At 52.3% G+C, this 12,542-nt stretch overlaps 2 protein-coding genes across 9 annotated transcripts; both read right to left on the bottom strand.

The window, feature by feature from the left end:
• Positions 1–270: 270 nt before the first annotated feature.
• Positions 271–2,785, bottom strand: LOC140497154 (UPF0488 protein C8orf33 homolog). 3 transcript variants are annotated; one of them, XM_072597759.1, is made up of 5 exons: positions 2,048–2,785; positions 1,823–1,951; positions 1,449–1,545; positions 1,226–1,372; positions 271–809 (listed from the first exon to the last, which is right to left on the bottom strand). In XM_072597759.1, exons 1-5 carry the CDS (start codon positions 2,378–2,380, stop codon positions 673–675), a joined length of 843 nt encoding a protein of 280 aa, XP_072453860.1. In that variant the 5' UTR covers positions 2,381–2,785; the 3' UTR covers positions 271–672. The 3 variants fall into 3 exon arrangements, with proteins under 3 accessions (XP_072453860.1, XP_072453869.1, XP_072453877.1); XM_072597768.1 differs by having other exon boundaries at positions 271–806; XM_072597776.1 differs by having other exon boundaries at positions 2,068–2,291.
• Positions 2,786–3,203: 418 nt separating this feature from the next.
• Positions 3,204–12,359, bottom strand: AMDHD2 (amidohydrolase domain containing 2). 6 transcript variants are annotated; one of them, XM_072597739.1, is made up of 12 exons: positions 12,086–12,341; positions 11,371–11,507; positions 10,639–10,778; positions 7,903–7,960; positions 7,538–7,592; positions 7,164–7,376; positions 6,942–7,030; positions 6,430–6,574; positions 6,179–6,286; positions 5,857–5,925; positions 5,186–5,395; positions 3,204–3,525 (listed from the first exon to the last, which is right to left on the bottom strand). In XM_072597739.1, exons 3-12 carry the CDS (start codon positions 10,695–10,697, stop codon positions 3,437–3,439), a joined length of 1,095 nt encoding a protein of 364 aa, XP_072453840.1. In that variant the 5' UTR covers positions 10,698–10,778; positions 11,371–11,507; positions 12,086–12,341; the 3' UTR covers positions 3,204–3,436. The 6 variants fall into 6 exon arrangements, with proteins under 6 accessions (XP_072453840.1, XP_072453848.1, XP_072453815.1 ...); XM_072597747.1 differs by having other exon boundaries at positions 7,908–7,960; positions 12,086–12,327; XM_072597714.1 differs by lacking the exon at positions 7,903–7,960 and having other exon boundaries at positions 3,204–3,687; positions 12,086–12,359.
• Between the last annotated feature and the right edge of the window lie 183 nt (positions 12,360–12,542).

Raw genomic sequence — 12,542 nt, 5'->3', positions numbered from 1 at the left:
AAAAACCAGCTCAATGAAAAAACCCATAAGCACCAGACCCCCCCCCCCCCCATGGGATAAGCCTTGCCCCAACCCCTGACCCAAGGAGAAAAGCATGAGATTTTTCTTTGGGGGAGGGTGTGAGGGCATTTAGATGAGAAGTAAGGACTGCATAATCCTTTAGAGATACACCATAACTGATGGCCCCCAAGCCATGCTGTTCCTGCCCAGACCAGTTTCTATCCCCCCTTCTGTGGCCCATCTCGTAGTCCCAGAGAGACCCTCAGATGAGACAGTTGAGGCAGGACTTTACTGAAAGAAGACTTATCTCCTACTAAGAAACAGAGGCACCAAGGTAGCGAAGAGGTCAAAGCCAAATCAGTCTTTTTCAAGCAGCTTCAGCTGCCTCCATCTTCACCCTCCAGCCAAGGCACAGTACGGACTAACCTTGTCTGTCTTCATGGAGTTCAACATAAGTTAAATACACATCCATTTCCTGATCCCGTGTCAATCAGGTCTTCAAGGACAATAACCACACACCTGAAGAGCAGGTGGTCTGAGCCATCCTGACCATGCATCTGCATGACTACTAGATGGCTTTCCCACCCCTCACCCCCCCAACCCTAGAATGAGTTGGGGGTGGCAGTGGTAGCTTTTCTGGCAGACATCAGGGGCATCCCCGGTGGGCAGGGGCTAAAAAAAATTAAACTTAAATTCTTCCTCGGGAGAAGCCAGGGCAGTGGTCTCTCCCCCTGGACGACGCCTGCAGATCCGGCCACTCTTCCTTCGGACAGCCTCTTCAACGGGCAGCACCTGGGCGGATCGAGCTGCTGCAGGAAAGAGATCCAGCATGGGCTTAGGGCTGGAAGGGCACACCAAGCTTGGCTCAAGCCAGTGTTGGGAACAAAGGGGTGCTTCCCCCCTTCTCCTCAAGGCACCGGCTCTGCCCAATGACGCAGCAGCACTGGGCACTGCCTGTGTGACCCTGGCAAGCTTCCCCCTCTGTAAAGCGGGCGTCAGACCGAGGCCTCCAAGGCAAGTTCGGCCTTGGATCTACCATACTAGGAAATCCCTTCGGACCTGGCCTGTGCTGCTCACCATGTTCAGACCAGCTCCATGGATGGCTTCTCTGGGATCAGAGCCCGCACAGCGGGGCTGGGATCCAAGGCCCTCGGCGCCCCCACCCACCCACCCCACGCTCTTTCCAGGCTCCATCAGGGCTGGTACGGTAGACACAACAGCTCACCAGCTTCCATGGCCTTCAGGGCCGCCTTCCGGTCTTCCTCCATGCGGGCGCGGTAGTCCCCGAACAGCGCCCGCATCAGCTGGCGCTTCTTGGGCAGCTCGGCCCGAGGGCTGCGCAGCGTCTTCACGGCCCGAGCCGCCTGTTCGGCTGCGGGCAGAGAGGGGCACCCCGTGATTCCGCGCTCCGAGCGGCCCTCCCCCCCTCGGCCTCTCCTCGGGCCTACCCTGCTTCGGGGTGGATCTCTGGGTCCTCAGGCCCAGCTCCAGCTGTTCCACGCACCAGTCCAGCTCCCGCTGGAGCCGAAGCTGCTCATCCTGGGCCTGCGGGTCGGAAACGAGGGGCTTCGGTCAGTCAACAACCCCCCCTCGGGGCCTCACTGGACACCGAACGCCGCGCTAAGTGCAGGCGATACAAAGCAGGGCTAAAAGACCGGCTCCGGCCCGCAAGGAGCTTCCGCTCAAGCGGGGGCGGGCACCTTGGCACGCCCGGCCCTCGGCTCCCGCACAGCCATCGGCCCCAGCCTGCAGTTGTACTCAGTCGGGATCCCGAGTACCCGACCGCCCCCCCCCCCCCCCCCGCCCCCGGCCTAATGCTCACCCGCTCCTCGGCGCCTCCGCCCTGGCCCGGCCCGCGATGGGCAGGCGGCGGCTGCTTCTTGCCCTTCTTGTTGGCCCCGCGGCCTCCGCCCACAGGCTCCGGCCTCTTCGGACCCGTCGGCTGCGGCGCCTGAAGCAGAGGGCGAGGAATCGGCGGTGACTCACCTCCGGCCCCGGCCCGGCCCGGCCCCTCACCTCCGGCCCCGGCCCGGCCCCGGCCCCTCACCTCCGGCCCCGGCCCCTCACCTCCATGCGCCGCCCGGCCACCACGCGCTCCGCGGTCGGTCCCGGGTCCTGCGCACATTCCCTTCCTCCCGGAAACGCGGCTTAGCCCTCCAGTTCCGCGGCCAGGCCCCCGCGGGCGGCCCGCCTGTGGCGGCGGCTCGGAGCGAGGCGCCCCGGGGGAAGGCGAGGCCCCGGGACGTAGGGGCCGCCCCGGTCGCCGCCTTTCCTTCGTCCCCCGCAGCCGCGGTCCGGTTCGGTGCCCGTCTCCAGCCACGTTCTGAGCTCGCCGCTCTTCCTCCTCCTTTCCTCGCTGTGTCCATGGCCGCCGCTGCATTCTCCTGCTTCATCCCGTCTCCCTCCTTTAACCGCTTCGTCTTCACTGCGGGCTCTCCTCCTCTCGGCTCCTCAGCCTTCCTGGGTCACAGGGCTCTGGATCTCCCAGCACCTGCCCTGGCTCACTGACTTCTCGGGGGGATTCTCGTCTCCCACCCCTCCCCACACATCCACGAGCACTGCCGGCTGTCCTCCTAACGCCTAAGTCTGGCCCGGACCACGTCGGAGCCTCTTCAGTCTCGCCAGATTTCTCTTCCTAAATGTGACTGGTTAGGCCGTCCCCCTCTGCAAAGCCTTCCACGACCCATCTCTACATGAAAAAGTGCCCCGCAAACAATGTGGCCCTAACCCAGCTCCCTGACTTTACTACCCTGTATTGAAGAGGGCAAACTGCTCTAATTCTCTGAAGCACATCCCCCATTTTCCTGCTTAAAAGCTCATACTCAACCATCCCCACCTTGACCAGCTCTTCTCCTGGTCCCGTCACTTATTTCAGGACACTTACTTTCTCACACTTGCATTATCTAAACTACACAAACCTATTAACTTGCCCCGTTCCCTGTTTCATGTTTGTTAATCTTTGCTCCCAGATAAGACTGTAACCTTCTTGTGGGCAAAGAATCATAGCGATAATTATTGCGATAACTCCACAAGGAGGTGAGGCTGACGGAATGGGCCACATCCAATGAAACACACAGCCCAATTAAAAACAATCAAAGAAAAATAAAGCCCTCTAAGGGGCACATTCATCTGTGCTGTTGATCAAAGAGGGACAAGGCCTGATCATCAAAGGTCCCAATCAATACTCATCATGGAGCAAGGAGTGGTAGCAGCAGGAAAAGGAGTATCCATTTTATTTTGGGGAGCAGGAGGAGACTACAGAAGAGGCCCTCCCACGGAGTCCACGTCTAAGGCCAAGATTATGCCTCCAAGTGCAGGGTCTAGAAGGGCTAGGAATCTGTCCCCTCAGATATTTAAGACCCAAAGGAAGCTGCCAACCTCAGTGCAGATGCAGCATCTAGCTGAGGGCTGAGTAAAGTCTTCTGGCTCCAGCCCATCAGTGACTGAAAGTCTTGTCCTTCCACACCAGTTCCCCTGCAATGTATGTGGCCTTAACATTCAGGCAGTCATCGAGGACCACGAAGTCTGTAGACAAAACACCGATGGAAATGTCCTTGTGAAGCATCAACCTCCTAGTATGCAGGGAGCTCATGCCACTGCCCCTCCCACTGTTCTCATCTGGCCAAGGTATATTCACAGCATTTCAGAGTTGGGAAGGACTTCAGGGGCCTCCAGTCCAACTCACACCTGAAAAAGAATCCCTTCCACAAAATATCCAGCAGGTACTCATCAGCCTTGGGTGAAAGACCCCGAGAGGAACCCCTCACTATCCTCTTTCAATTCCAGGTCACTCTCAGAATTAATGAATTTTTTCCTTGTATCTGGTCTAAATTTGCCTTTGCAAATTTAACCCCTCAACAGCTCTAATCCCTCTCCCAATGACTTAAGCCAGCTACCATGCCCACTTCTAAGCCTTTTCTTCAGGTTACACATCCCTAGTTTCAACAAGTCTTCAGATGGCACCTTCACCCAGTGTCTCATTTATCATCATTCTTCCTTGAGAACTGGACAGAAATCATCCCCATCTGATAAATGAGGGAACTGAGGTGTAAAAAGTGAGTCATGTATAATCAATATCCTACTGCTTCCTTCTCAAGGGGTAAGAGAGAAGAAGCAGGAGGAAGGGAGAGAATTTGGAATTCAAAATTTTAAAAAATGACTTAAAATTTTAAAAATTTAATTGGGAAATGTTTAATGAAATAAAGTGTGTGTGTGCATGCATGTGCGTGTGTGTGTGTAAAAAGTCACCCAATATCATGACATTAAAAGCAGAACTTAGGCTAGCATGTAGTTAGGATGAATACCCAACACTAGGGACCAAAGCAGGAAGGGGGGATGCTTCAGAATGATCCCAGGGTTTCTACTCTTACCCCATTTTTTAGTCAATAAGGAGAGGGTTTATGCACAAAGGAAACCTTCACCCTTCTCTCTCAAACATGGCCTGTTCCTGCCCTTCCCCCTTCCCAGCTCATTCCTCTTTATGATTCTCCCAGAAGCCTAATGAAAGAGGAGAGGCAGGGCAGGTATGTGGAATATATGACTGGATAATCAGTCATTTTTCCTTTCTGGGCCTAAATTTCCTCATCTATATGATGAGATACTGAACTAGATATTCCCTAAGTTATTTAAAAACACTCTAAGTATGAAGAATTGCCAGTGGGGCTGCAGTGACCCTAAGTGGGTCCCCATCCCTATGGGGTGGGAGACAACAACAGACTTGGAAAGAAGGGACAGTGTCAGGGGGAAGAAAGATAGCCCAGAGAACACAAAGAACTCTCCAGAGCTGAAGGATTCTATTTTTTCCCCAAGGAGACACAAAAGCTGTGATGGTAGCTTTTGTTTTTCAGCATCTGGTTACCCCAGGCTAACGCCCTCAGCACTACTGGCAATAAAATTTCATAGAAAATTCTAAATTGGCTTTAGCCAGTGCTGGTTTCAGGGGTGGTTAAATTGGAAAATAGGTTAGCTGATGAGGAGATACTGTACCCTACATTCAAAATGAGCAGGGAAGATGGTTCCAGCCATCGAGGCCAGATAAGAAGAGAGGATCTCATTTGAGTCTTGAAATTAGAGGAGCCACAGAAAATAGTTTGACATCTCAAGACCAAAGACTACTCAAATGGGAAGACTGCAGGTACCCTTTCACCCCACCAAGTTAGCTCCCCCACATTCCCAAACCTGATACCTGCATCTGAGCCAAAGTCCAAGGTCCCCTTTTGATTTTCTATCCCTAGCAGCTGGGCTGGGTGCAGGGTTGCAGCCTCAAGTGCCATCTCCACACTGCAGCCTGTTGGGCAAGTGATGAGTATGAGCAAATGCCCTTCCTCTGGAAGTACTTTTTCCTGTGGTGCCACCTTCCAGCTTGGCCAGGCGAGTGGACATCTGGCTTCAGAAGCTGGCGATGAGCAGGAGAGGAGAAGGAAAAGGAGTGTCTTGGGAGGGAGTTTCCCCGGTGGGGCATGTATTTGTTATGTCTTGGCCTAAAAAAGTTTCCTGTTATGTTCTGTTAATTACTTCTCAAATTAAACCCTAGAAATGCACATCTGCCCGAACAGTAGAGCAGCACACACAATAATTCACCCAAGGTTCTCAGGGACCGAAGTACCCTCAGAAGCTGAGATTTCCTGAGGCAACCAAACAAGGGCATATCCAGGCCTCGAAAAATAGACCTAAAGGCCCCATGGCATGACACCAAGAAGGTCTATTCTCTGAGTGGAGGAAGAAAAGGACTCAAAAGAAGACAGCCACTGAAAGCAACCAAAAGCAGAGTCAACCCCCGCTCCTGCCTCCCCCATGATTTAAGACTTCTTGGTCTCAGTCTCAAAGAGCATCCATCCCCTTCCCCAGTCTGAGGACCTGTGGCTTGGAGGAAGTGCCGGACACAAATATCCAATGAGGCCACACTGCCACAAAGGGTCTTGGTACCTATGCGAAAAGAGACAAGAAGCTAGACACAGAGGTTGAGGGATAGACATGGTGGGGGGGAGTTGAAGGATGCTAAAGAAGGGATTGGATTTCAGTGGTACATGCTACAGGGACAGTGACCAGAATGGCATGTTTTGGTAGATATTAGAGCTGTTGGGGCTTTGTTTTGTATTTCAAGGGGAGGGGAGGAACTTGACTAGAAATCGGCATCCCTTCTGTTTAGCCATTAGAACATAGATCTCTACCCCTTTACCTGCCACGCAGCAAATCAGCCCATCTACCTCGATCTCTTGCTGACCCAATGTGTGGCGACCGTTGCCCAAGCCCAGGGCAGGAATGGCATCGGTGACCAGCACAAGCCCTAGAAAGGGGAAAGATCACAGTTTCTGTCTTTTATTCACCCCAGGCTCTTTGTTCCCTCCCTTCACCATCAGCCCAGTCACACCCTGGGCTCCCCAACTTTGTTCTACATCCCTGTGTGTCTATCCTTCTCCTTGTTCCCACCTTTGGGATTGGCAGCATGTGCAATCCTTAGAGCTGCAGGGTTTGTGTGGATCCCATCTGCAATCATTCCAAAGAAAACTTGCTGTCCAGGTGGGATCTTGTCACTAGTTAGAAGACCCACAATGCCAGGATCACGATGATGAAACTGGAAGGTCAACGGGGGCAAAAGGAAGAGGCAGACTGATGGAGGAGCTGGCCAGTTAATACTCCAATATTGCCAACATCACCCTTCTCAGGCTGCTATCTCCAGAAACCCTCTCATATTCTTCTTAGGAGTTCTCTCCCCTAACTATACTACTCCCTTTCCTGGAGTATGTCTTCCACCAGAACACCAAGGTTTGTGCAAAAGCTGAAATAGGGCTCACTGAGGCCAGGCCAGGCCAGCCTAGTACTGTCACACAGGAAGTAGGGGGCGAGAGGGGAGAGAGGGGGAATCACAGGGATAGTGAAAGAGAGGACTCCTGAAAGGACTGAGACAGGAATGCCTAAATAGGTGACAGAAAGTCACTCACAGGCAGCATGGCATTGAAGAGGTGGGTGATAAATCTGGCTCCATTTCGGACTGCTTCTTCAGCCTCCTGCAAGTGAGATACGGAGTGACCTGGGGGGTTGGGTCACAAGAAGAGGAATTAGTGTTGCAGGGGATATCTGAGGAGGAGACAATTATGGGTTATAGGGAGCTTTCAGGTGACAAAAACTGTTTGTTCTATACGCACACCCCAACCTGCTCTCACCCACAGACACACAGATGCCACGGGTCGTGAGTTCCCTGATGACCTCATGACTTCCTGTAAGTTCAGGGGCCAGGGTGACTATGGCAACATTGTCCAGGGATCCATAGGTTTTCAGCAATTCCTTGAATGTACCAGCCTCAAAATTTCGAATGTGGGATTCAGGATGTGCCCCCCGTTTTTCAAGGCTAATGAACGGTCCTTCCAAATGCACCCCTGAAAAACAGAGGAAATGGACTCAAGACAGGCCCATTGTAAATTCCTCTCCCTGCCCTTTACTCCTCCAACCCATCTTTCTTCCCAGGGCAGGTAGACCCAAGGAATATAAACAAGTGGTTGTTGAAGAGCCCTATTGGGTTAGAGGACTGGTTACTCACCAAGGACCCCTGCTCCTCTGGAGCTACCATTTCTCACAATGATCTTAGGAAGGATCTGAGAGAGAAGAGCAATTCAAGTTTTAGACTAGACCAGACCAGAACCCCTTGTCCAAAGCTAAGCCCAAAGACAAAGCAGTCTGGTCCAGCCAGACCACTACTACCGACTACTGGTACGTCCCAGCATAGCTAAGATCCCAGTGCCCAGGACTCCAGCCCAAGCACAGAGGTCTAGAGGCTAGAATCTAGCCTATCCCGGAACCCGTAGCCCAGAGCTCAGAGTTCAGAGTCCAACCCAGCACCCAGCCCCAAGCCAGGACCCTAATGACCATGGACCAAGGCCCAGAGCACAGCCCAGAACCCAATACCTTACACAGTTCACAGCTTCTCCCTTCTCCCAGGAGAAGAACTGCATGGCTGGTGGGGCTAAATGGGCAGGAAAAATCAGAAAATCAGTGAAGAGAATTGCGAGGGCCTGAGCCAAGGAACAGGATGGAGTTAGATATAAAAACAAAAGAAGTCACAGAAAGTGAAGGCCAGGACAGATCCCTACAGAACATAAAGCAACAGCAGGATGCAGCAGGAAAACCTCCGATCTAGAACGTGACAGGGCACAAGAAAATCCAGCCTAGAATCGGATTAAGTGAAATATCTGAATTCTCCTTTCAGCTCCTCCTTTACAAAAACAGTGCCAACTGGAGCCAGGAGAGAGGGGGCCTCTAAAAAATACCACAGCCTATCGGGCCTAGAAGTGAGTGACCTTAGAGTATGAGTCCAGCTCCCTCACTCTATAAAAGAGAAAACTTCCCACTTATCCCAGGTAATCTATCAAGTTAGAAACTAAGCTTCCTCCACCCAGAAGCAGTGAGGGTCCTAGAATCAGAAGCCTCAGTTCAATTCTGGCCTGTGTGACTCTGGGGAGGTCACTTCTCTCCACCTGCCAGGGTTGTTCTGAGAATCAAATATGAGAATCAAATGACCTAACGTTTGTAAAGAGCTCAGCACAGTGCCTGGCACTCCTTCTTTCCTTTCTTCCTCCTAGGCTCCCTCTGGGTGGTAACAGGTAGGGCAGAAGCCCCAGGACACAGGGCAGCAGTGATCAGTGGGTCTATGTTGGTAGCCCTCAAAGAAAGGGCTGGCCCTAAGGAGTAAGAGCCCACTGAACCAAAAGGACATGTCCTGAGGCCTGAAGATAAAAGTTGTAGCCAGGACTAGAGTTGTCTCTGTAAATCTGACTTGAGGAGGAGGAGAAGACAGGAATCTCCTCAAATGTCTCCCACCATACCACCTCTCCTATCACTACCAAATTAATCCTCCTTACATACAGGTTTCATAACATCACCCCCTGTGCAAAACTCTTCAATAGCTAGCTAGTATCTACAGAATAAAATACAAACTTCCTAGTATGGCATTCAAGGCTCAGGATGGCTCCCCACTGACTTCCTCCCAAGTTTTATCATTCCTTCATGTACCCTATATTCAGTCAGACTGCTCAACACACCAACCCCAACCCCACGACTATCTCCATAAATGTCAGCAATTTACCATCTTTATGCCTCAGCCCAAGGTATTTTCCACTCCCAGAAAATTCTCAAGTCCCAAATCTACCTTTTAGAGAAACTACACTTCCCTGGGGACCAGTCTCAAATGTAAGACCTCAAATGGAAGAGTGCCTAACAGAGATCCTGAGGGCAGGGTCTTGTTAATCTCTGTATCTCTGCCTGCGCCCATCACAGTGGTCTACTCAACTGAATACTTAATAGAACTAAAATCAAAGGGAAGAAAGTGGAGAAAAAGTATCATGGGAAACATGCGTACTTGGAAGATAGGCAGAAACATAAATATTGGTGCTATGAGTCAAAGGGATGGAAGAATTAGGAAGCAAAGGGTTGAGATGTCATTCAGAGAAGAGTAAGACAAAACTGAGGGGCTACACATAAGACTTGTTCTTTGATAAAAGAGGTCTGCTCAACCATTTGGGCCTAGAATATGGTTTGTTGCAGACAGACAAAGTGGTAAAAGTTTCTGAGTCAAACTAGGAACTGTGTGATATGAGGAATGAGGCAAAGAGCTACCCAGATTTAGTCCTTGTGCTGTAAGGTCACTGCAGGTCTATATGATCCTACGTGGGAAGGGTGGGGAAGGACCCTAACCCTCAGGAAGTGTTCGATTCTGAAGCAACCACCTATGGCCCTGGGGAAGGCGGAGTTGTTCTGCAAACCTTAGAGTACTTGACAAACTATTGTTATTGTTACTATGATCCCAGAAGCACAAGTGCTAAGTTCATATCCCCAATATGTACTGTACACCAGAGTCAAATTAGTCACCTTCCTTAGTATATGCCAGGCTCCTCCTGGAGCACCTGCCTTTTTTCTCTCACCCATAAATCTTAAGCATCTTTCAAAATCCTGTCAAGTCTACCTCCTCCAAGAAGCCTTCCTAACCTCAAAGGACCAAATGTTTATGAAGCACCTATCCTGTGCCAGGTACTACGCTAAGTGCTTTATGAATATTACATCATCTAACTGGGAAAAAAAAGTCTTGAAACTGTGTGATTAACTGTGGTTCCACATGCTACCTTAAGCCTGTGTAATGAGACAGCACTAGCCTCCCCCCAAAAAACAAAGACATCAGGCCAATCACCAATAAACACACCCACACTTCTATGGCCCAAACCAAGTTTCCTCCTCCATACTCTGCAAAATCTTCCAAAACCTACAAGAAACTGCTTCATTACAAAAACAAACAGAACAAAAAGGAGTTGTTCTTCACTTTCTTGAAGGTCCTCAACTTACACCTGCCTGTACTGGTGGTTCTGATGAAGAATTTTTCACTCATTCTCAAAGGCTAAATGAAATACAACTAGTTAGTAGGTGGCAACTGGCTAGACACAAGAAAAGATCAGACAACAAAGGTGGAGGGCACTTTGAGAACAATCAATGATCACTGGTCTTTAAGGTGAGGGATGTGGGGGGTGAGTGGAAGTTTAGTAGCCTGCCTGAAAACAGGGGGCTAGACTGGAAGACCTCTGGGATTTTAGAACATAAAGAGTTCTCTGGATGAAAGGAAGCAATGACAATACCACAGAACCCTGGCTTACCTACCTTGTGATAAATATCAGGTGGTGAGGTGACCAGGGTTGGGCAGAATGAAGTAACCCCATGAGCCAGGAGCTTCTTGGCAACCAAAGCAATCCCTTTACTTATATCTTCACTGGGCAGGGAGAAGTCTACCCCAAATCCACCTGTGACCAGAGAAAGAAGCTGACCCTCACTGCCCCATCCATATCACTTATCTCACCAGTCCCTAATGCAAGGATTTTGCATCAGTCAGGAGGCTACTCTGTCAGTGTAATGGGTTAATTTTATCTGTGTTCCCCCATGAAGCATATACCCAGGAACTACAGTAGTTAGACCAACTGATGCCAGAGTCTAACAGAACAATGGGAGAAACAGAAATAGGCTGAAGAGTTAAGAAGTCAAATGAAAACAGCTCTGCAAAGTTTGGGAGCTGGCCCAGAGTTTAGGGAACATGTCTGATGGGAGGCTAACAACTCAGATCCATAGAAGTTTCTGAGTAGACAGACCATTAGGTCAGAAAGGTTTCAGGGAAGCAAACCAGACTAGGTTCCACACTGGGAGGGAACCGGGTTGTGGCTGAAGTGGGTATGGCTGTCTCCCAGTTGAGAGAGGTGAGCTGGGAACACAAAGTACGGGTACCTACAGAAGCTCTCAGCTCTGTGGGGGGAGCAGGAAAAGCACAAACCAAAAGACTGAGCTGCGGAGTGTAGAACTGAAGGTGGGGGTGGGGGCGGAAGGACGGGGACCTTTTCCTACCATTTATCTGAACATCAATGAGGCCTGGGGCCAGGATGTGGCCCTTACAGTCCTTCTGCACATCAGCTGTTTTCTTCTCATCAAAGAAAAGCTTCTCTGGATCCAAGATCTGGCCTCCTCGAATCCACAGGTCCTCCCTGAAAGCACAGAGCTTAAACAAGTAGAATGGGAGTCGGGGGCAGGGGGGCTCTCCCCAACGCAATCCTACCTCCCAGTTACTGCCCCTCCAGCCCAGGGGTGGGACCCAACAAACCCTTTTCTGGAGATGTGTCTGTGAAGTTTGAACGGGTCAAAGGGCCGCACCCGCGGCCTCGAGGCGGCAGGTGCCTGGTTCTTTCGGGTCTAGCCTAAGGAGCACTAGAGGCCGGGCTCGAGCCCTCCCTCGCCAGCGGGCGTCCCTGGAAACGTCCCTGAACCCGGCTCGCCCCCATTCCTCTGCAAAACGAGCCGGAGGAAGTGGCAAACCATCCCTGGATCTGTGTCCAGAAAACCTCCACGGGGGTCCCGATGAGTCAGCCGGCCCGGACAACTCGCTCCCGGCCCCCGCTCTCCTTCGGGGCTCTCCGGCTCTGGAGGCCCTTCCTCCCCTTCTCGGAGCCACAAGTTCCTCCACATTCCGGCCCTCGCTCCCCCCACCCCCGGCCAGGGCTGTCCTCTTCGGGGCCACCCCACGTCCCTCGGCCCCGGCCCCCCACACGCCCCTCCGGCCCCGCACCTGAGCAGCGCGTGGCCCCGCAGGATGCGGCAGTTGGTGAACTGCACGATGCGGGCCTCGGCCTCGACCTTGCTGGGGGGCATCCTGGCCCGGGATGTGGGGGTGAGGTGGTACCGTCGCAGGGAAGAGCCCGGCTCTGTGCGAGAATCCCACTTCCCGCGGCCCTCCGCAGCCCGGACTGCGGGACGTCCTGGGCTGGGCCGTTTTCTCCCCGGCTTTGGGGCCCAGCCCCGCTGTCATGTGATCACCGATCAGCTGACGGCACGTGACCAAGGCGGGCGGGCGACCTCGCCCCCGACAGCCCCGCCCACAGCGGTCCCCCTAGCGGTCATTCTCCGACTTCCGCCGCGCTCTGACCCTGCCTCAGCCTCCCGCCAGGTGTGCCGGAAGAAGGCTCGGCACGGCGGAGGCGGCCCCACACCTGGAGCTGGGCGGGGCGCGGGTAGCGGAGCCGGCC

This window comes from Notamacropus eugenii, chromosome 1 (assembly GCF_028372415.1).
Source record: "Notamacropus eugenii isolate mMacEug1 chromosome 1, mMacEug1.pri_v2, whole genome shotgun sequence".
Taxonomy (NCBI): Eukaryota; Metazoa; Chordata; class Mammalia; order Diprotodontia; family Macropodidae; genus Notamacropus; species Notamacropus eugenii.
Note: the sequence above shows the minus strand (reverse complement) of the source record. Positions and strands in the feature narration are given on the sequence as shown.